The 21,327-nt window shown below is 38.5% G+C and overlaps 1 protein-coding gene across 1 annotated transcript in view; it reads right to left on the bottom strand.

The window, feature by feature from the left end:
* LOC107716197 (sodium channel protein type 8 subunit alpha-like) overlaps positions 1–21,091 on the bottom strand; it is a 58,958-nt gene extending 37,867 nt beyond the window's left edge. The window contains exons 1-5 of the mRNA XM_016522565.1: positions 20,616–21,091; positions 14,684–15,016; positions 2,186–2,304; positions 807–896; positions 540–668 (exon numbers count right to left, since the gene is read on the bottom strand). Coding sequence (XP_016378051.1) covers positions 540–668; positions 807–896; positions 2,186–2,304; positions 14,684–14,959 — 614 coding nt within the window. The 5' untranslated portion in view covers positions 14,960–15,016; positions 20,616–21,091. The remainder of the gene's footprint in view (positions 1–539; positions 669–806; positions 897–2,185; positions 2,305–14,683; positions 15,017–20,615) is intronic.
* Positions 21,092–21,327: the final 236 nt, after the last annotated feature.

The raw sequence follows: 21,327 nt of genomic DNA on the forward strand, positions 1-21,327 counted from the left end.
AAAACAGATACAGTGAAAAATGGAGAATGAGAACTAGGAAGGCAGAAAAAGTCAGTGACTGAGAGTGAGAGAGAAAGAGTGGAAGAGAGAGAGAGTTTTCTGCATGGGCTGCTGGGAGTTGTGTTGTTGGTGAACGGCTCTAAACACTGATCGGTAGAAACGATGAAAATTCTCAGAAGAGGTATATTCATAGAACAGCAGAGAGATGAGGAGATAAACAGTCACAAGGACAAATGCAGAGCTGTGAGGAACTGGACAAGACATAAGCAGAGCTGCCACATCCATAAAGATGCTACCTAAAAATGTTCATATGGTTAGAGACAGAAAATAACAGCTGAAAATGTGTTGTTTGCGTCCCCCACATACAGTAAGAGCTCAGTTCACAAACAGCTTTACCAGTATTTCTTTACGTCACCCATTATAAATGAGGCAGAAAATTGCTTTAAGCATATGTGATAATTTTTATGATTTTATATTAACCGAATGATAGCTCACAAATCAGACAAGGTTCATAATTACATTAATGACAGAATACTTACGCCATTGAGATGACCATGAAATCCAGCCAGTTCCATGGATCTCTAAGGAATGTGAAATCATCTATACAGAATCCACGGGCAATGATTTTTACAGTTGATTCAAACGTATAAATTCCAGTGAAGGTATACCTGAAGGAAAGAGCAAAAGTAACTGGATAAAAAAACTGGAACTAAAATCTGCTTTATATTTTTAGTGTGTATATTTATTTACATTTTGTGTGGCAATGGCTTGTTATGAGGCAAGCTGTGGTTAGGATCAATACTTACTCTACTTGTTTGGACCACTCAGGAGGATTACTAAAAGTCATGAACACACAGTTGGTCAAAATCGTACACATAATGAACATGCTGAATACTGTGGGTATCAGTTAAGGAAATTCTGAGATATTACAGAACATTACAGAACAAAAAAAGCATTTTACTTTGTATTACTTTGTAAATATAAATATCAGGACACTCATCAATAACAGAATGCCAAATACAGACAGAAAATAGTGAATTGTGGCTAGTTGTAAAGCACTGCCCGGGCAATATTTAGGCAATATTTATATTTCAATATCTTTTTTTTTTTTTAGCTTTATTACAATATTTAATATACATCTATATATTGAACCAAACAGCCACTTTTGCAAATGTTTAATGCAAGAGGTATAAAATGTGCATATTTACAGTATCAGACAAACACTTATTTAACAAAACTGAATATGTAATATTAACAAAATTATATATAAAAATATCATATAAAATATCATATACTGTAACAACAAATAACACGTTGGAATGATTTCAGTATTCACAAAAAAAAAAAAAAAAAAAGGAAAAAAATTGTGTATATTACATTAAAAGTAAGATGAGTGGGGATCTTTACTTAATGTCCTAATGATTTTTGGCATAAAAGAAAAATCTAAAATGTTGACCCATACAATGTATTTTTGGCTATTGCTATAAATATACCCCAGCGACTTAAGACTGCTTTTGTGCTCCAGGGTCACATTTGTGTCATTTATGTAGGCAGTTAAAATGTTTTTGTTTGGACTACAACTACATTAACCATCAAATTAGTCAAACAGTCCTCACAGGACAGGGCATAGCATTACAGTTCAAATCTCATTGATACTGTATATGTTTGAACATTTTTGTTTTAATTCAGCTCAATATTAACAGCAATGGCTCTGTCTGTATTTGTTTTATGAATGAGCTGCAAGTTAATGTGGCATGACTGACATCACAATCTGAATATATGGTTAGAGAGAAAGCACATTTTTAAATTGTGCTCTATTGGCCAATAGGGAGACTGCTGCTGCACGGCATACGTTCTTGGCCATGGGTTTCAGCATCAAAACAGGACACAATATGTTGAAAACAGGCGACAGAGCTCCACCATTTTCTCTCTCTATTTGGCATCTCTACTGTCAAACAAAACAGTTGTCGTGCATCTAAAATTCACACCTACATCCACACCCACTGATATGCTGTAACAGTCCCACAGTGGAACACTGCTTAACTACAACATATTAGTCTGAATCCTAAGCGTTATTCTGGACTTTCCCATGCACTCTAGCAATAAGCAGACATATTACATATTTGATGCAGAGAAAGACAATATAGACATTTATCACATACATTAAACAGCTGAAAAAGGATATGAATGTATCAAAATTTTAATAGCTATTCGCCTTGCGAGATTAAAAGGATTTATCATGTACAAGGAAGATGTGGCACTAAAGCGGAAGATTGTTTTCCCTTTATTTAGGACTATAAACGTCTGTGGAGAGGAAAAAAAGAACAAGCCAGAGAGAAGACAAAGACAAAACAACAAAAAAGAGAAACACTAGATTAGTTACAAGCAGAGAGAGGCATCATCACTTATTCAAATGGACTTAAAGAAGTAATAATCTCATACTGAAAACCTGCGTCTGTTTCTAGAGGACACGGCATCATGATGAAGACATACTGCTTTATATGCTACTAAATAATTATAATCAAATTCTGTATGCAAAACATCCATATTGTCTTTGGAGCACAATAAAATGGTAGAAGATTATATAACTATATTTGTACAACAATTATCTCTGGTTCTGCAATTTGATTTGTTGAGAGTGCCTCTAATTTAGTCCAACAGAGTGTTATGAATATCAGTGTGGCTGTGATTTGGACATAAGCATGAGGCCGCAGGAATTTTCAATGAAATAATTTGCCCAACAATGAAAAATCTGTCATCAAATTCTGCTGTTTCTAAACAGCAGCGTAAAAGTTGCATTTCTGCCACCTATTGGACTGGAGTGTGGCACACTGAAGCACAACGGAATCCACCATGATTTTACTGTCAATACTGCTTAGATATTGGGTTGTTTTTCACCAAAACCAAATTATCAATGAGCTGTTTGTACTTTTTTGCTGACACTCTTTGGTGTTTTATTAAGTCACAATGTACTGCCATTGTATTGAATTCACCCAACCAGATATTCATTCAATTAAATCCTTTTGTTTTTTGCCAAAAGCTGAAAAAAAGTCATAAATGTCAGCAATGACATGATAACCCTTGAATAAGCAGCAATATTAAAGTCACATATAGGTTTGAGAATATAGAAACAGTACTGAATTCTGTTTTGTAACTTTAACATACAATAGAATTTACCGCCAAAACAGAAAATGATCTTCCGTGAGCTGTAACTAAACAACTCAAAATAGCAGAGCACACCAGAGAATTTGGAAAAACATTAGTGACTCATTAGGCCATTTTGCCCCATTCCAGGAAAGAAATACACATACAGGCTTATTAACCTTACAAAGCCTACTGAATAATTGATACATACATTTCTAAGGCCTCTAAATTACCAGCATTATCAAAACAATTACACAATTTACTACATACTTTCTGTCCTCTGATTGATATTTCACACTTTTAGCAGAATTCTAAAAGGCTCATACACATCTTTTTGCTGTGAAAACTGCATATTTTTGTTCACTTTGGGCCTCTGAATAAAATAAAGATTTTTTTTTCCTCCTGGAATGTGAGCTCCGTATTCTCAAATCCTGATGTCTTAAATAAGACAAAACTTAACACACATATGCAAACTTTTTTATTAAATATTTTGTCTAAAGGTTCAATAAACTCTTTGATTTAAATATGTATATATCTTGGTTTTACCCGGATACCTCACTTCTCACTACTGACTGAATCTGAGAAGTCTGAATTTATATGACACCATGAACGAGTCAGTGTAAGCTCACCAGCCTTTCAGTAGATAACCTCATAATTGTTTAAATAAAACATGCTCGCTACCATCAAAGTTTCATGGGAGGTCACGAACATTTGCAGAGATGGGATGCACCCCTGCACTTCCTTTTACATGCTTGAGTTTAGTGGAACGCTAAGGCTACGTTCACACTGCAAGCCTTAGTGCTCAATTCCAATTTTTTCTCAATCCGATTTTTTTGTGTAGCTGTTCACATTGTTGTTTTAAATGTGGCCAATATCAATTTTACAGTGTGAGCAGATCATGGTTCTGAACTGACCCACATGCGCAAAAGAACAATATGAACAGGGATTTGGCACTTGCGCAGCGCGCTGTCATACGGAAGTAAACATGGAGGACATAAAGTAAGCGATTATGCATTTATTTATAGTGTAATCTGCTGCTGAATCCGGCGAAATTATGTGCAGGCATTATGAAAAATAAAGACAAGGATGTGACAAAAGACAGTACAGTTTTGAAGCTTTTATGATACGAGCCCTCATGTTTTGTTTGTATATAGAGTATACAGACTGTAATTCTTATGAGTTCTGACACATTTCACTTCCACTGATTACCTTTCGCAACTGTCTTGATAACTTTGGGTAAAATTCTTTGAAGTGTCTCCCGTCAGCGCGGAATTATGACGAATGTCGATCTAGAGTGAAGTAAAAGTCGCATGAAATCCGACATGACTGTTCACACTGCGTTCGCATTGCAAAACATCTGACATGTATCGGATTTAGTACCACATATGGAAGTGGCACAAATCAGAATTGAAAAGATCAGATTCCATGCGGTTTGTGCTGTTCACACTATCATGACAAAAACAGATCAGAGTAACGCGTGAGCAAAAAAATTGGATTTGGGCCACATTTACCTGCAGTGTGAACGTAGCCTAAGAAACCCTCTTCAGCACCACGGAGAGCGCCAATCAACGCAGCCCTGTTTCATCAGATGCAGATTCTGCTTCATACATGTAGAAACTCCAAATTTGGTCCACAATGACAAATTAGGTTAAAGAAGCACAGCTCAGTAAATAACACATTGAATATGTAACTAAAGACGGAGAAGAGCTGGATCTATTTGGGTCAGACTGAATCAGGCCACCATGTAAACCACATACTGAGACCTCTCTCTCTCTTCCTTCGGCTTGCTCCCTTTTTATCAGTGGTCACCACAGCGGAGTGATCCGCACAACCGATTTGGCACGTTTTGCACCGGACAAACCACATACTGAGACCTGCTTAGTCAAAAAATTATCTGCTCACTGCTCAGCAACCCCAACAGTGTGCGAGACATCACACTTTGTTCAAAACAGGAGAAGAATCATTCAAACCATCAGCCCATACTCAGCCACATATGAAACATGAGATGAAAAAATAATGCAGAAGTGGTGCATATATGAACAAAAATACATTTGCCCTTTCTCAGTATTTGCTTGCTATAGTACAGGCACACACACAAGAGAAGTGCATGTGGGTTTCCTTTTTTAATGCATGACAGGCTGCACAGCTACTGAAAATTTCATAATCCAGAATGGAGAAGCAAAAAGACATGGAGAGATAAAGAGACAGATAAAGACAGCCCAGAGAGGAATGAGTAAGCAGTGAGAAGAAGGGAGGGAGGTGGAAAAAGAAAAGGGCAACAAGAAAGCAAATGGGAAATAAAAAAATATAAAAACAACACAAAGAGCAAAAGCTATAAAAAGCTGTACATAATGTCCTTCAAATCAGCAGCTACGGTAAAAAAAGAAAAAAGGGGAGAAATAATACTGATGGAAATGCACCACGAAATAGCATTTGTTCATAAAACTAAAAAATGTAATTAATAAAATCTAAATCCGCTACTGATCCGAGGCTGCAACATTTCATTATTTTGATTTCAAATCCAAACGTTGTTACTGAAAAAGCTTTTTCAGCATTGTGATCTTCTTTTATCACAGTACAGTAACAATCGTTCATAGACATTACTTTAAACTCAATAAATATAAACAACGTATTCATGCATTTGACTTCTAGGTTTGTACAAGTCGCTCAAGCAAGTGGCAACAAATTTAAACACAGCATTTAGCCTACATTTCTTGTTAAAAGTAGGCTATCACAAACATTTTAAATTAAAACTCACCACTGACAGAAACGGTCGACTCTTGTGCCTTTTCTTTTGCATTTAAATTTTTATTACAAGCAATCCCGCAGGTCTTAAATAACTTTGTTTTTCTACCTCCACAAGTGCATCTATTATGTTGCCTTGTTTATCTAAAAGAGCCCTTTTCCTTGTTTTAAACCTAGCCAAAAAGCCACGTGTTGACTGTGAAACAAAGTAGACTAATTATATAAATTTATTGTGAAATTACTACATTTTGTTGTCAATCCATGTTCATTTTTACCGCAAACAATGCACTGTCACTTTAATTCAGCGCGTGCAGCACAGCAAAAATAGACTTGGTGCGTAAACGATCGCTGCACTGCTGCAGACGCGACGGTCCTGGAACGCACTGACGGACCGCAACTGCTGTGAACGCTCTAATCCGTTAACATGGGTGGGTAAAAAAAAAACGCAACACATACGCATTGCAGATGGAGTATGTGTGAAACAGGCGTGACGCTTAAAAATATCAGGGTGTCACAGAGTCAACAACATCCACAGCACCAGACCCCTACACTCCACCTACTCGTTCACAGTCACCAGATTTCTGATCACCTGCACCTGTCACATCCAATCAGCACAGACTATATTAACCGCTCACCACTCACTGTTCACTGTTGTCTGGTCTTGTTGTTTCTTCCTGAATGCTACCCGACCTCTTACCTGCATGGACTTACCTTCTTCCGTTTGATATTCATCTGCATCCAACTAGAAACCTGTGCTCCCGCAAGATTATGTCCCAACCTCTGGATCCGGCTCACCAACACCAGTTCATCCAAAACTACAAAGATAAGACTGTTATTCACTGAACTCTCTCAGCATTGCTCTGTTGAACAATCACTCACCTGCTATCCACGTGTATATGTCAAAACCTACAATAAACCTGTTGTTTGGATTACCTTGTTGCATTCTTCTGTTTTATGACAGAAGACTACACCACAACATGCAACGTGAAGCCGCTTCCAGTGATGCATACAACCGACCAGTGACCTACTCAGGAGAGGCAGAGGATTGCAGCAGATTCCTGCTACAATGCTCTCTATTTTTTTAAATGCAGCTGTTCGCCAACAATCGTGCCAAGATCGCATACATTACTTCCGTTATCTGGACGAGCTTTGCCGTGGGCATGTGCTATGTGGGACACCAATGGACCAGTTGCCAACTTGCTGACAGCGTTTACCTCGCACTTTAAAGACGTCTTTGGACAGACCGCTAGCATGCTCTCAGTGCATGATCAACTCTACCGGCTCCATCAATTTTCAGTCACTGACTATGCTCTTCAGTTTCGCACTCTGGCAGCCATCAGCAGTTGGAATGAAACAGCCCTAATCACTGCATTTCGTCAAGGTTTAAACTCCAACATCCGCCAACAAATGGCGATCTATGACGACATGACTGGATAAGAGAACTTCATCCAGTGATCGTTTCAAATCTCACAGCGACTCACTGCCTGCTCCTTGGATCAACCAGCGCATCCTCCACCAACCACAACATGTGTCGCCCCTCCAGTACAAGAACCCATGCAAATCGATTCAACTCGCCTATCGAATACAGAGCTACAATGCCGAATTGACAAGGGTTTATGCCTATATTGCGGTTCAGAGGGACACCTCCTTCCCTTGTGTCTAGTCAGACCTCCATGCTCAGCGGTGATTACTATCCATATACCACCTTCGATATCCTCGCTTGCCCATTCAGATGTTATTCTAATGACTTCCCATCAATCTATTTCAGCAAAAGCCCTCATAGATTCTGGAGCTGCCAGAAATTTAATCTCATTCAATCTACTTCGCAAGCTTCACCTCCGAAGGGAACATTGTCCTCAAGTTCTCCATGTGCACTCCATTAGGGCTGTAGCTATCGAATATTTTAGTAATCGAGTATTCTACAGATTATTCCATCGATTAATCGGATAAGAAGTAATTTCTTTATTAAAGAGCAATACTAAATATACAAGAGATAATAAGATAGATCTCTTAAAATAAACAACTAATTTGTTTTCTTTTTTAGAAAAATTAACATTAATTTTATTGCTGAAATTGCATACATTAATAACCGTGAAAACTAAACCCATTTAATTGCCAAATTGCATTCAAAATGCAAATACAAATATATCAATAAAAAAATAAAATAAAATCAGTCAATTAGAATAAAAGACATTTGGGCTGTTACCAAACAAATGATATCAGTATCAAAATTCATCTTTGCAATGCTAAGCTATCTAATCTCAGCCCGATTGCGTATTTCTGAGGGAGGGGCTTCATAAAAACCAGGATGTGCCCCTGTATCGACTACAGTGCTCTCAACTCCCAGACGGTCATGTTCCTGTACCCTCTTCCTCTGGTCCCAGCAGCCCTGGAGCAGTTACAGGGAGCTTGCATCTACATGAAGTTGGACCTGCAGAGCATTTATAACCTCGTTCAGATCCGAGAGGGTGACGAGTGGAAGACAGCTTTCGTAACACCATCAGGCCACTACTAATATCTTGTTATACCGTACAGACTGTCCAACTCACCCTCAGTCTTCCAGAACTGTACTTTGTCATCAAGGTTGATGCATCCACCACCGGGATAGGAGCCATATTGTATCAGCGGCAGGGTGAGCCTCCCAAACTCCATTCATGTGCCTTTTTCTCTAAGAAGCTGCCCCTAGTGGAGTGCAACTGACATCGGTTACTGCGAACTGCAGGCCATCAAACTTGCCTTAGAAGAGTGGTGCCATTGGCTGGAGGGAGCTAAACATCCCTTTAAGATCATCAATGAACACCGCAATCTTGAGTATCTCCGGGAAGTCAAAAGACTAAACACCTGTCAAGCTCGCTGGGCCCTCCTCTTCACCAGATTCAATTTCACTGTGACTTACTGGCCAGAGAGTAAGAACCAGAAAGCAGACGTTCTGTCCCGTGTCTACCACCCTGGGTCAGAGACCACTCCTCCCTCCAAACATCATTGTCAGCCCGATTGAGTGGTCCATTGATGACCAGATTGCGGAAGTCACGCAGTGTCCTGAGGAACGGATTTATGTGCCAACTCGTTTCTGTCTGTCCCTCATGGACTCAGCTCATACATCATACGGCCAGCAAACCCTCTTGCTCATCAGCAATTGCCACTGGTGGCCCAATATGGCCCAGGACGTCTCCCGGTTCATCCAAGGTTACTCAGTCTGTGCCATATCCAAGGTCCCTCGCCACCTACCTGAGGGAAAGCTGGTCCCCCTTCCTGTACCTAACAGGCCTTGGTCACACGTCACAATTGATTTCATCACAGACTTATAATAGAGACTAATAAAAAGACTAATAATAATAATAATAATAATTCATTACATTTATATAGCGCTTTTCTAGGCACTCAAAGCGCTTTACATTGTGAGGGGGGATCTCCTCATCCACCACCAGTGTGCAGCATCCACCTGGATGATGCGACGGCAGCCATAGTGCGCCAGAACGCACACCAGTTTATTGGTGGAGACTTACATTCTTCGGATTCTCACACAAGTGTCTTCGTCGTTGTAGACCGCTTCTCCAAAGCATGCAAGTTGATTCCTTTGAAAGGACTATCCACTGCCTTTGAAACTGCTGAAACCCTCTTCCAGCAAGTCTTTCGTCATTTTGGGATACCCAAAGTTATTGTCTCGGACCACGGCCCTCAATTCATCTCCCGAGTGTGGAACGCCTTCTTCCAGTTTCTCGGAGTCACAGTCAGTTTAACATTGGGATATCATCCACAGTCCAAAGGCCAGACTGAGCGGAAGATAAAAGAAATCGGGAGATACCTGCAGTCATACTGTCATGAACATCAAGAAAGCTGGAGCCGTTAACTTGTCTGGTCAGGTGAGCCTACTGATGTTCCAGCTGTCAACCATTGGTTCCAGGAGAGCAAGAGGTTTAGGACTCAGCTCACATACTCCTGCAGAGGGCAGTTCAGAGACACAAGAGTCAAGCCGATGCTAGAAGATCAGCAACACCCCAGCACCATCCAGGGCAGAAGGTCTGGCTCTCAACACGGGACAACGGTCTTCGACTTCATTGTCGCAAACTGAGTCCCCACTATGTCGGTCCACTCACAATCCAGAGTCAGATCAACAAATCACATACAAGCTAAACCTTCCTCCTCACAATAGAATTTCACCTTCTTTTCATGTATCCCTATTGAACCCATATACTGATCCTCTGCTTCCTTCCTCTCCAGGGTCTGGTGCTGATGACATGCCTCCTCCTCCTCCTCCAATGAATCCTTCGGAGGACAACATCTACTGAGTCAACACCATCCTAGATTCCCAACGACAGAGCGGTCACCTAGAGTACCACGTACACTGGGAGGGGTTCGGCCAGAGGAAACATCTTGGGTTGCCCGTGATGACATACTAGACCCATCTCTGCTACTTGAATTCACCCTGATTGTCCAGCACCAAGAGGCAGAGGCCACCCTCGTCGTTGCCCACCGCGGTCATCAGGAGCTGCCTGTGGAGGAGGGGGGAGTACTGTCACAGAGTCAACAACCTCCACAGCACCAGACCCCTACACTCTGCCCACTCGTTCACAGTCTCCAGAGTTCAGATCACCTGCACCCGTCACATCCAATCAGCACAGACTATATTAACCGCTCACCTCAGTTCACTGTTGTCTGGCCTCGTTGTTCCTTCCTGAATGCTACCCGACCAATTACCTGCATGGACTTACCTTCTTACATTCTATTTCAGCATTGCCCTGTTGACCAATCACTCACCTGCTTATCCATGTGTAGCTGTCAAAACCTGCACTAAACCTGTTGTTTGGATTACCTTGTTTCATTCTTCTGTTTTATGACACAGAGAGAACGAGAGCATACAGAAAATGAGAGAGAGAGAGAGAGAGATCATGTTACAGGATGATGCCAAGTGAGTAGGAATAAGTGATGTAAAAAAAAAGATGCAGGTGAGGCACTGACCAGACTTGTGGAGGACACATGGAGAGGAGAGAAACATGAAGAAATTACAGAGATGGTGACTAAGCATGACGAGCAGAGCAGCAACTGATGAATGAAATTCAGAGCCAATAATTCAGCATCTGCCACATCAATAGAAACTTACGACACAATCAAAGGCCAAACTCTCTTCATTTTATAACATTTAATTTCATACATTATAAAATATTTCAAACATCTACAGTGAGCTTCACTTTCAAATCTGTGATTTAATTAGGTTTATTACAATTAAGAGAATGACTGTTTTGTATTTCTCTTTATAAAGCACAGAGAAAAATGTACAGGCTAGTTCCTGCATGTAGCCATTTTACAGCATATGTACTGAGGTATGAAGCTAACAGAAATAAATGAGATTATAATGTATAAATCTACATTATAAGATGAGTATTTATAAGATGTTGAGAGTGCTGAGGCTTTGAGCAGATGTGAGGGAGGAGTGAGATGGCCATTAGAGCTGTGTCATCACAAGGAGACACAATGGTGCTACATGGCACATTTTGAAGAGCCCTTCTAATGGCGCCTTTACACTGCATGGTACAGCACGGTACGGTTCAGTTCACTTTTGAAATATGAAATATAATAATAATAATAATATTAATAATAATACAGATAAAATACAATAGAAACGCAAATAAATATATTAATATAAAACAGATAATAATTTTAAAAATAATTTTAAAAAAGAATACAACAATTTATACAATTTAAAAAATCAATTACTACTAAAAAATTACTACTAATAAAATAAAATAAAATAAAAAAGCTGGGTTTTAGGAAAATGGAATTTAGCAAATCAGCTTAATTACAGCACCTTTTAGAAAGTGGAAGCTCAACTGGTAGAGCATAGCACTAGCAAAGGCATGGTCATGTGTTTGATTCCCAGGGATCACACTTACTAATTAACTGCATACCTTGCATGCACTGTAAATCACACTGGATAAAAGAATTTTCTAAATGCATAAATATAAATCAATGTTTTTAAGGACCGAGGAGGTTGTAGATCCAACATGTCCTACTTGGGTAAATCCTGTTAAGCCTCTCCGTCTCACAATTGATTTGTTTTCAACATAATGTATAACCAACTCCTTGAATCATCTGTGATGGAGTTCATCAGCTGCTCCTGTAGCAAAGCTTCCTAGGCTAATTGCTTCAGATAGTGTCACGGGTCTGGATTTAAAAGCTGCCAGTCCATTTCTCAGCTGGTTTTACACTATGAAGAGAGCTACCCTGAGCCTCAAGACTCAGGTTTCACTACTGCTGTAGGCTGCAAGTCGAGCCTAGCATGAGGAAACAAAAGGACAATGGGATGCAGGGAGATCTGATCCCAATGCTGGCAAAGCATTCAATCAAAAAGCCATTGAATCCTTGAGATTGCAGGATACTTCGATCAAGAGCTAAAACATGTCTATGGCATGTGCATGAAAATGCAATGCAGAGACACATCTAAACATTAAAAAAATTCTAATATAAGGTCTAATGTGAGTGATTGTTACAATATAAATGAATTCAGTTTGGAACATAATTCAGTTCCTTTAGACTGCTTTTCACATAAGCTCCTCCATGAGGTTTTCATCAGGAGACTGAAATCTCCTTCCTGTGCATGGAGCAGGCGGTTACATAACAGTCAGCGTGTGCTGCATGAGAGGGAGGCAGAGGAATGAGACAGAGGTAGAGAGCAAGAGAGGGAGGCAGGGAAACGCTTCAACACATGCACACATTAACAGGCATTAACGCACAAATGAGTCTGTTCATTATTTAGTAATGTCCAGTGTGGCAAACACTGCTGAAGTCTCACCACTGCACTTAGCGCCAAGCCAAACAGTAACGCAGGGCTGAGCTCTGGGCTGAGCTCTCAGACAGAAAAGATGACCTCATCTTCCACCCGTAGGCTACATCTCATAACAACAACTTGCTCCTGAAAATCTGTTTGAGGACTAGCTTGCCTTGCATCTGATATTGCTCATTTGCAACATCAAAAAGAAACCACTGTTTTATGACTGGTAACATATCAAGAAACTGTGCATTCATTTAAAAGTCTTAGAGCATGTTTTTTTTATAATATTTACATAATTTTCACCATAAATTATATTATCAGCATAACATTTTAGATGAAAGGTTGAACTGAAAATTGTCAATTTTAAAACGTGGTATTTGGTTTTTACTCCACAAGATTGTGAAGAACCTTTAGCATGATTTGTGAATGATCCAAAGAGCATCTTGAGCTTCAATGGAAGCTCAGAAGTTCAGAATTTTAACAATTTCATATTCAAGTTACATCATAACATTAACTTCAAATACCTAAAACAATTCCAGGTTTAAATTTTGAGCTCAAGGTTTTTAATATGGCAAAATGCAATAGAATAACCATTAATTGTGAGCTCTGACTGGACCCAGCAATTCTGTTCATAACATGGATATACTAATGTTTAAACATGTAAGGTCAGTAAGGTTTGTTTTTAAATGCTTTGCTGAATAAAATACTTATTCTAAGTTACAGCAAAGACATATATAATGTTATCAAAAACACCCTAAAAAAAGTATTACCATTTCAATACAAATATTAATCAGCACAACTGTTTCCAACACAGAAAATAATAAGAAACGTTTCTGGAGTACTAAATCAGCATATTAGAATGATTTCTGAAGCATCATGTGACACTGAAGACTGGGCTAATGGCTGCTGAAAATTCAGCTTTACCATCACAGGAATAAATTACATTTTAAAATATATTTTAAAAAAAAGAACAGAGTTACTTTAAATTGTAATACATTTTTAAGATATTACTGTATTTTTGAACAAATAAATGCAGTCTCGGTCAGCATAATGGATTTCTTTTACAATAAAATCTCTTTAAAAATATTACCTAACCCAAACTTAGTCTACATTTTTGGATAAATGTGGAATATATTTCAGAGAAGTCACTTTTATCCACAATTTTTCTCTCTTCACATACACATAGCAACACTAAAGAATACCAAAGAATAAATTACATTTTAAAATATATTTTAAAAAAAGAACAGAGTTACTTTAAATTGTAATACATTTTTAAGATATTACCGTTTTTACTCTATTTTTGAACAAATAAATGCAGTCTCGGTCAGCATAATGGATTTCTTTTACAATAAAATCTCTTTAAAAATATTACCTAACCCAAACTTAGTCTACATTTTTGGATAAATGTGGAATATATTTCAGAGAAGTCACTTTTATCCACAATTTTTCTCTCTTCACATACACATAGCAACACTAAAGAATACCAAACAAGTAGTCTTGTTTTCAACACCAAAACAACAACAACAACATTACAGGCCATCTTTAATTAGGCCTAACTATCTTACCGTTGTCCCACTACTCAGAGTTGTTCTAATATGGTGCACTGTTCTTTTAAATGCACTGGAGCGTTTCTTTTCTAAAGGATTATTGCTGGAACAATTAAAACAAGTCTGTCAGCTGGAACCATAAAGCTTCAGCAGACCACTGCTGACCTCTCCAAAACTTTTTAAAGCATCATCTCATTCACAATCTACAACATACATAAACCACAAACAAATGCTTCAGCATTGTAGCGGATTATAGGAGGAAGTCATTCATATTGGCATGTTTACCAAGTAAATCCTACAGCCGTGTGTCACCATCAGGTGTTTCTATATAAGAAAATAAAAATAAATGACCTGAAAAAAGCTGGGAAAAACACATCAGCTTCTCCACATCTATAATGATCCATAGTGTGCTGCTTAGAATATAATGTGTGAAGGCCAGCTTTGCAGGACATATGAATAGACATGATGACACACTCACTTTCTTATTCATGTAGAAAGGATCGAGATCCTCCAATGGTGTTGCCACCATGCCAGGAGGGATGTCCCCATAAATGAAGGGCAGACTCTTGCCCGCCTCCAGGTCACCGTTATGCTTGGGCTTGTTCTCATCATCATCGTCGCGGTAGCTGCTGTCTGGTTTAGGTGGCGGTTTGGCTTTCTCCTCAGCAATGCGCTTCTCGATTTCACACAGAGATTCCCTGGTAAAGTATCTGAAGCTGTCAGGTCCTGGCGGTGCAGAAATGGGTGCAGCCATGTTTTCATCCTGCAGCAACTTCTTCTCCTGTTATGTACCCTCCACGGCAGCCAAGTTCTATGTTGGAAAGATAAAAGGACATTACTGGACATCTAGGCTCACACAGTCAGAATTATACAGTACTCTTGTCCACACTGCAACTTGTTCTGGTCCAAAAGTGCATACCTGTAAAGCAACTGACATGAACCTGGTGCACCCTTAATGCCAAAAGTCAGCCACTGGGAAAAGAGCTTACCAGATCAAGAAAGTTCTTTCCAGTTTTGAATTCAAATTTTTCATATCTAATCTGCTTGTTAAGTTGTGACAGACTGAATAAATGCAGTTTCCGAGTCCAAGCCTCCACTTTTTTGAAGAATGTGGGTAACCAAACAGTTGGTGGTCCCCATTGACCTCCATAGTATGGAAAAATAAAAAACAAAAACCATGAAAGTCATTGGGGACCAGAAACTGTTTGGTTACTGACATTCTTCAAAGTATCTTCTTTTGTATTCAGCAGAAGACAACATACAGGTTTGGAACAGCTTGAGGATGAGAATTTTTATTTTTGGCTTAACTATCCCTTTCACCCAGGGGTCAACAAACTCGGTCCTGCAGAGTTTAGCTCCAACTTGCCTCAACACACCTGTCTGGAAGTTTTAAGTATACCTAGTAAGACCTTGATTAGCTAGCTCAGGTGTGTTTGATTAGGGTTGGAGCTAAACTCTGCAGTACACCAGCCCTCCAGGACCACGTTTGGTGACACCTGCTTTAACATAAGCTTATGAAAAGCAAAGACTTTAGACATACAAAGACAGTGCACTCACATTACTTATAATGTATAAGTAATGTATACATTATTTATATATGTATTACTTATAATATAATATGTCCAGCCTTCTAAATACAAGAGCCAATTGACAATTGGTAAAGTCATTGCACATTCACACTGGCTGTTTCAGCTTGAAAGCTTTTTTTTAATCACTATTTGAGCATTTAAAAAAACAACAATTATGAGACAGTTTTTATGAGTCACATTTTATTGCTGATTTGAAATATGTAATTTAAATGTGAGTGTGGCAAGTAGTTTTTGAGATTGCAGGCTTTCCCCATTCAAGTAGGTAGGAGTTGGTTTTGGACACCTGAAACAGCTTCCCAGAGGCACTGCAAATATGGCCGCCGAGTGAAAACACTTTCCTTGAAAGAGACTTTGACAGCAGTCTCTGGGCTCACAGTGTCCCGGACACCAATATTTTAATAATTCATTATAGGTGAATCACTGTGTGGCCAACTGAGATTTTAGTACTGAGATAAAGGTTAGGATCATAATTTTTAGGTAGTAGTATGACAGCATACTGTGAGTGTATATTAGCACTGTTTGTTGTTTGCTTTTGGGATCTGATAGAGTGCTTGAACATGGAAAATTGTGATGCGTGATGTCAGCCTCTTCAAGTGAACCTGAATACAGTATTTTATTATAACTGCAAAAACTCTATGTAACTAACGTTTAGGGTGATAACATTTATTACTAATATGACATTAATATTACATTTGTTCATATTACAAATATCATTAATATTTGTATACACTTTGCTGCTCATTAACCCTTGTGTGACCTTTTGGACATTTTTGTCCTTTTCAGTTTAGTTTTTTTTTATCATTTTGCCTGTGTTATTGCCAACTGCATACATTTTGGCACAGGTGTGTATTTTTATTGGAATTTTACTATTTCACTTCCATTTCCTTTAATAAATCTGTTTTGCACTAGGTACAAAAAATGTTCCTGTATGCGTGTCATAAAAAAAAAAATTTGTGTGTGTGTTCTTGTAATATTTGAGAGAGAAAAACTATACTGTACTGCAAATCACAAATCCAAGCACTGTGTGCACCAGCAGAGTTTTGCTGGCATCTAATGGGGTAAATTTGGTACTGCGCCCAAACAAAATCTTACTCATTTTTTGAGATATCAACCTCAAATTTGGAATACAACTTGTTTAGATTTATGGCTTTGATTTTGTAGCAGGTATAGAGTTCAACATGTTTCATAAAATATATATTTTATATAAAACATCGTTCATAAATCATTTTCATAAACCTAAACATCTAGAACTTTTTTTTTGGTTTCACTTTTTAAACTTTTTTTACTTCAACAATAATCTGCCATGGGTCTTCTTTAAAATGAGACCAAACTTAACTCTGTGCTCCCAAGCTTCAAATTTTTATGACAGTTTTTTGACATGGACATTTTTGTCCTCTATGGACCTATGTGTAACTTTTTTTAATTGACGCACAAGGGTTAATGAAGGTAGGCAAATGGAAGAATCTAAAATTTCAGGAGTTGCATTGAAATGGAAGTAGCGACAGATCAGTTGGATGTAAGAAAGGAATTTAAGCTGACTAATCTGTACATCGAAACTGATCATTCATCAAACATATGATCATTAGTCATCATCACTTCGGTAACTATTTATACCAACTACTACTATCTTGTATTACATTATAGCCTAAATACTTAAAATCTAAGTCAAGAGAACCCACACAATCTTGTCACAATTAAAACAAAAATTGTCATTTAGATTTAATTCTTGCTTGTGGGAAGATAAAGTCTTACTGAACAATACTACCTTGTTACATCATCCGATCACACAAACTGATATGTTCAGCACAAGAAAGTAAAACGCTAAGCCTTACATCTAAAAATATTACCTTACACATCAAAACAATCTGTTGCTAAATTGAGAGCATGTTAAAGAGGGACTGGCACTAGATCCCGGATGAGTCATCCAATTCATCAAAAATGAAAAGCACCCTCCATTATGAGCAGATAAAGGTGATACTTAATGTTTGTCTTTGGATTATGCTCGCAATAATATTAATTGCCTTTGTGATAAGTGATTAATTGGACTATTTTCCTGATATGTGCTTGCATAAGTTCTCATGGTATGGTTCTTTTGGGTCATTATGATGGATGTTTCTATTTTAGATGAAAGGGTGCTGGGAGCTGAAAGGATGTAGACTGGATTAGAAGATACCACATGATAGCACAAGCAGATTTGAACCTGCCTTCCTTATGAACAAAACCTCCACTGAGATGTCGATTCGGGACATGCGTTATGTCCCTAAGGCTGCAGAATGGGAAATGGGGTGGGTTAAGGGAGGCCTGGTGTACCACATCGTCTAACAGCTTGTGTGCAGTGCACGTATGGGCCAGACACTTAACCAAGCCATATCCTGATATTACAGAGCTACTTAGCTCACTTTTAGCTTTTCTCTCCATCCAATTCCAGTTTTGTTTCAGAAATGGCATTTGCACTTTCATCCTGCGTTTGAAGTAAATATACCCCATTTACCTTCAAGCAAATCAGACACATTAACAAAATATCAAGGAATGCCACAAACATTGGCACATAACAGACTCTGTTAGTGGCAGAAGTCCCATGGGTATGAACGCTTAAAAAAAACAGCTTAAACCAGCCTAAGCTGGTTTGTCAGTCTTAGCTGGTTTCTTGGCAGACTAGGAGACCAGCTTAAAGCGAAGACCTGCAAACCATCTTAGGTTTGGTTTAAGTAGATTTTTTCCCTTAGCAATGAAACGGGTAAACAAAAGAAATTATTATACTAAACAAATCCAAACACATTTTGTATTTGTCATTTTCAATGTCTTATTAGTAAGCCTTGTGGTCCAAACAGCACAAGCAAAGACAATCTTGCCTTATGGGAGCTGTCCAATCAGCACCACACTGTAAAAAGGGAATTACAAGTTGTTGTTTTGTTTTTTTAAATCACATATAGGAGGAAATTTGAATGATTGTAAATCTAGGCTACATTTAAAACAATAATAAAATAAAATAAATAAATAAATGCAAGAGCAACGATATTTCTGCACATTTTGACCCACCAAGCCTAACAGAGTTGTCTGAATAAACATTTACATACTAGAAAACACTGCAAATAAAGGGTTTCTTGAGTTTCCAGCATGCATTGCAGTATGAGCAAATTATGCAGTTACAGTTATAGGATTATTTTGCCATATGCTGTTATTTGTGTTGTCATGTTTAGTTATTTGTTAAAAAGCACATCTTGTTTCATTAAATTGTTTACATTTCATTAAAACTGATTACAAAATTCCTTGTTCAACAAATTATCTATTATGAAAAAGATAAGATTTTATTAGCTGTAAAGAAATTTTGCTTTTAGTGAACAATCACATTCAAATTGGTTAAACAGTAGTGTGCAGTGTTACTAAAGGCAGTTCAGAAATCTCATGACATACTGCTGCTATGAATTTAAATGTTTCTGTTTACAGTACACCTTCCATAAGCTAAAGTATATGGAAGCATGTTGTTTCTCAGGGGGTCATAAAAAGGGTGTGAGGGAATGAGTAAGGTGGGCTTCTGTTGGGTGGGCCTAAATATCTCGAAATAACTTAAGGAACTATGCTGGGCTGAACGGGAACACATAATAGCTCTAGAAAATGTCAGGTGGGCTACGTGGTCCAGCTAACTTACAGATGGGAGGACATGGGTTAATTTGGGAAGCATTATGAATAAAATAATGAATTCATTTTTATCCGTGTGTCTTTCTAGGTTGAGGTTCTATGCGCCACATAATTGTCTTGTATGAAAACGACACACTAACGTCTTGAAATGCTAAATACCTGTCAATAAATTATGTATATTCGGACATAAATTTGTAACAACAATTCCTTAAAACAAACCTCTACCTTATTTCAAGAACATCGTCAAGTTATATTGTTATTTGACAGAATACGCAATGGTCCTACCTTGATTTAATCGATGTTTGGTCACGAAATCCATGGTTTATCAGCACAATGGTTTCACGAACAACATCTTTGCGTTATCCAAAACGTTGTCACATTTCCCTCGGGGTCAGAAAACAAATTTGTCTGAAAACGTACGTTTCTAAACAGCCCGACGCTTTCACGAAAGCGGGCCGAAGCCGCGGAGGAAAAACGGAAAATACTGCAGTGCCTTTTTCGCTCTCTCGTCGTATGTACCCTTTTATGCTCACACAGCCAGCGTCTTCTTAGTCATATAACCCCATTTCTGAGTAAAACGTCTATCGCTTTCAGAGAACAGCGAGATACGTCAACGACGTTATGCAAGGTTTCTGCTCGCGAGGAACATAAACAAGAAAATGTAGCATACCACACCCGTGCAACCTGCGTCCACCCTACAATCAATAAGCAGCCAAGCATGTATTGCCTTTTGAACGTCTTAATTACAACGGATCACTTCAAGCCTGTCCACATGTGCATTTTTGCTCATTTGCTCAGCTTGACATGTGATTAATGCTGACAAGAAAACCTTTATTCAGATGAGGGTTCAAAGCTACAGGCTACGGATCACGTCATTGATCATGCAAATACAAATACCACACCACATATTGCCTTGGAAGAATGCGTTTAACTCATATTATGAGCTCTTAAAACTGTCATTTGAGAGGGGGGGAATGAAAGGGCCTAATCACAAAAATGTGAACGGATAAAGCGTCATTGCAGTTATAACGGAATATAAAACCTAATATGCATTTTCAAGAAGCATCTGGCAGTAAAACCCCCTCAGCGTGCGGCGTCTCTGCGACATTTATTGACAGTGCAACGACTTCCACTGCAAGGAATAAACGAATCGCGAGTGCGATATTTAAACACAGTACCTACTATGATTGCGTTAGCGGGTATCCAAAAAATCCTCACTGGTCTGCAGATGTCGAATAAATTCGGAAGAAATTGCGGATGTCGCCATATTGTTGCTGCTACCTTCCTTCAGTGTGCACCGTTACCCTGCATAATTGATGAAGCCCAGCAAAATGTAAGGGAGTGTCGGTCAATAGGTAGCACCAGTTCCACAATTAGAGGAGTTCAGTTTATTGGAATTTCAGTAAGATCCTTCTTCGAGTAGCCTATGAGGTGCTTCAGGAATGTTCGGGAATGACGATTTTGATGTTATGTAGCCTATAGTGTCTGAAGCAACAATCACACAGCCTTATTGTGTAGAGTTTTAAAAATATCTTGAAAACGCTATAAATAACAAACAGGTTGTTGGCTTGGTGTATTATCATGAGGGACAAACTCGCAAAAAAATAATCTTAATGGATTGTTTCTAATGGCAGTGTTTCTAAAGGATGACCTTCCTTTTTAGTGTCCTTTACAGTAGCCTACTCTAAAAGGTCACAGAAAGTGTGAATATGTATTGTACGATACATTTTCGCTTTTGTCTGCATAAGTAAAGATTTGAAATGTGTTGATTTGCACGATCTTCCCTGTCCGGGTCTTTTATGACATTACAGTACGATGTTACGTCACTTAGAATCTTTTCAGATTACCTAATAATCAGTTCCAAGGTGATCGGAGATCTGCTTTGTAGCTCCCT

Source organism: Sinocyclocheilus rhinocerous, unplaced genomic scaffold, assembly GCF_001515625.1.
Source record: "Sinocyclocheilus rhinocerous isolate Xijiao unplaced genomic scaffold, SAMN03320098_v1.1 scaffold148, whole genome shotgun sequence".
Taxonomy (NCBI): Eukaryota; Metazoa; Chordata; class Actinopteri; order Cypriniformes; family Cyprinidae; genus Sinocyclocheilus; species Sinocyclocheilus rhinocerous.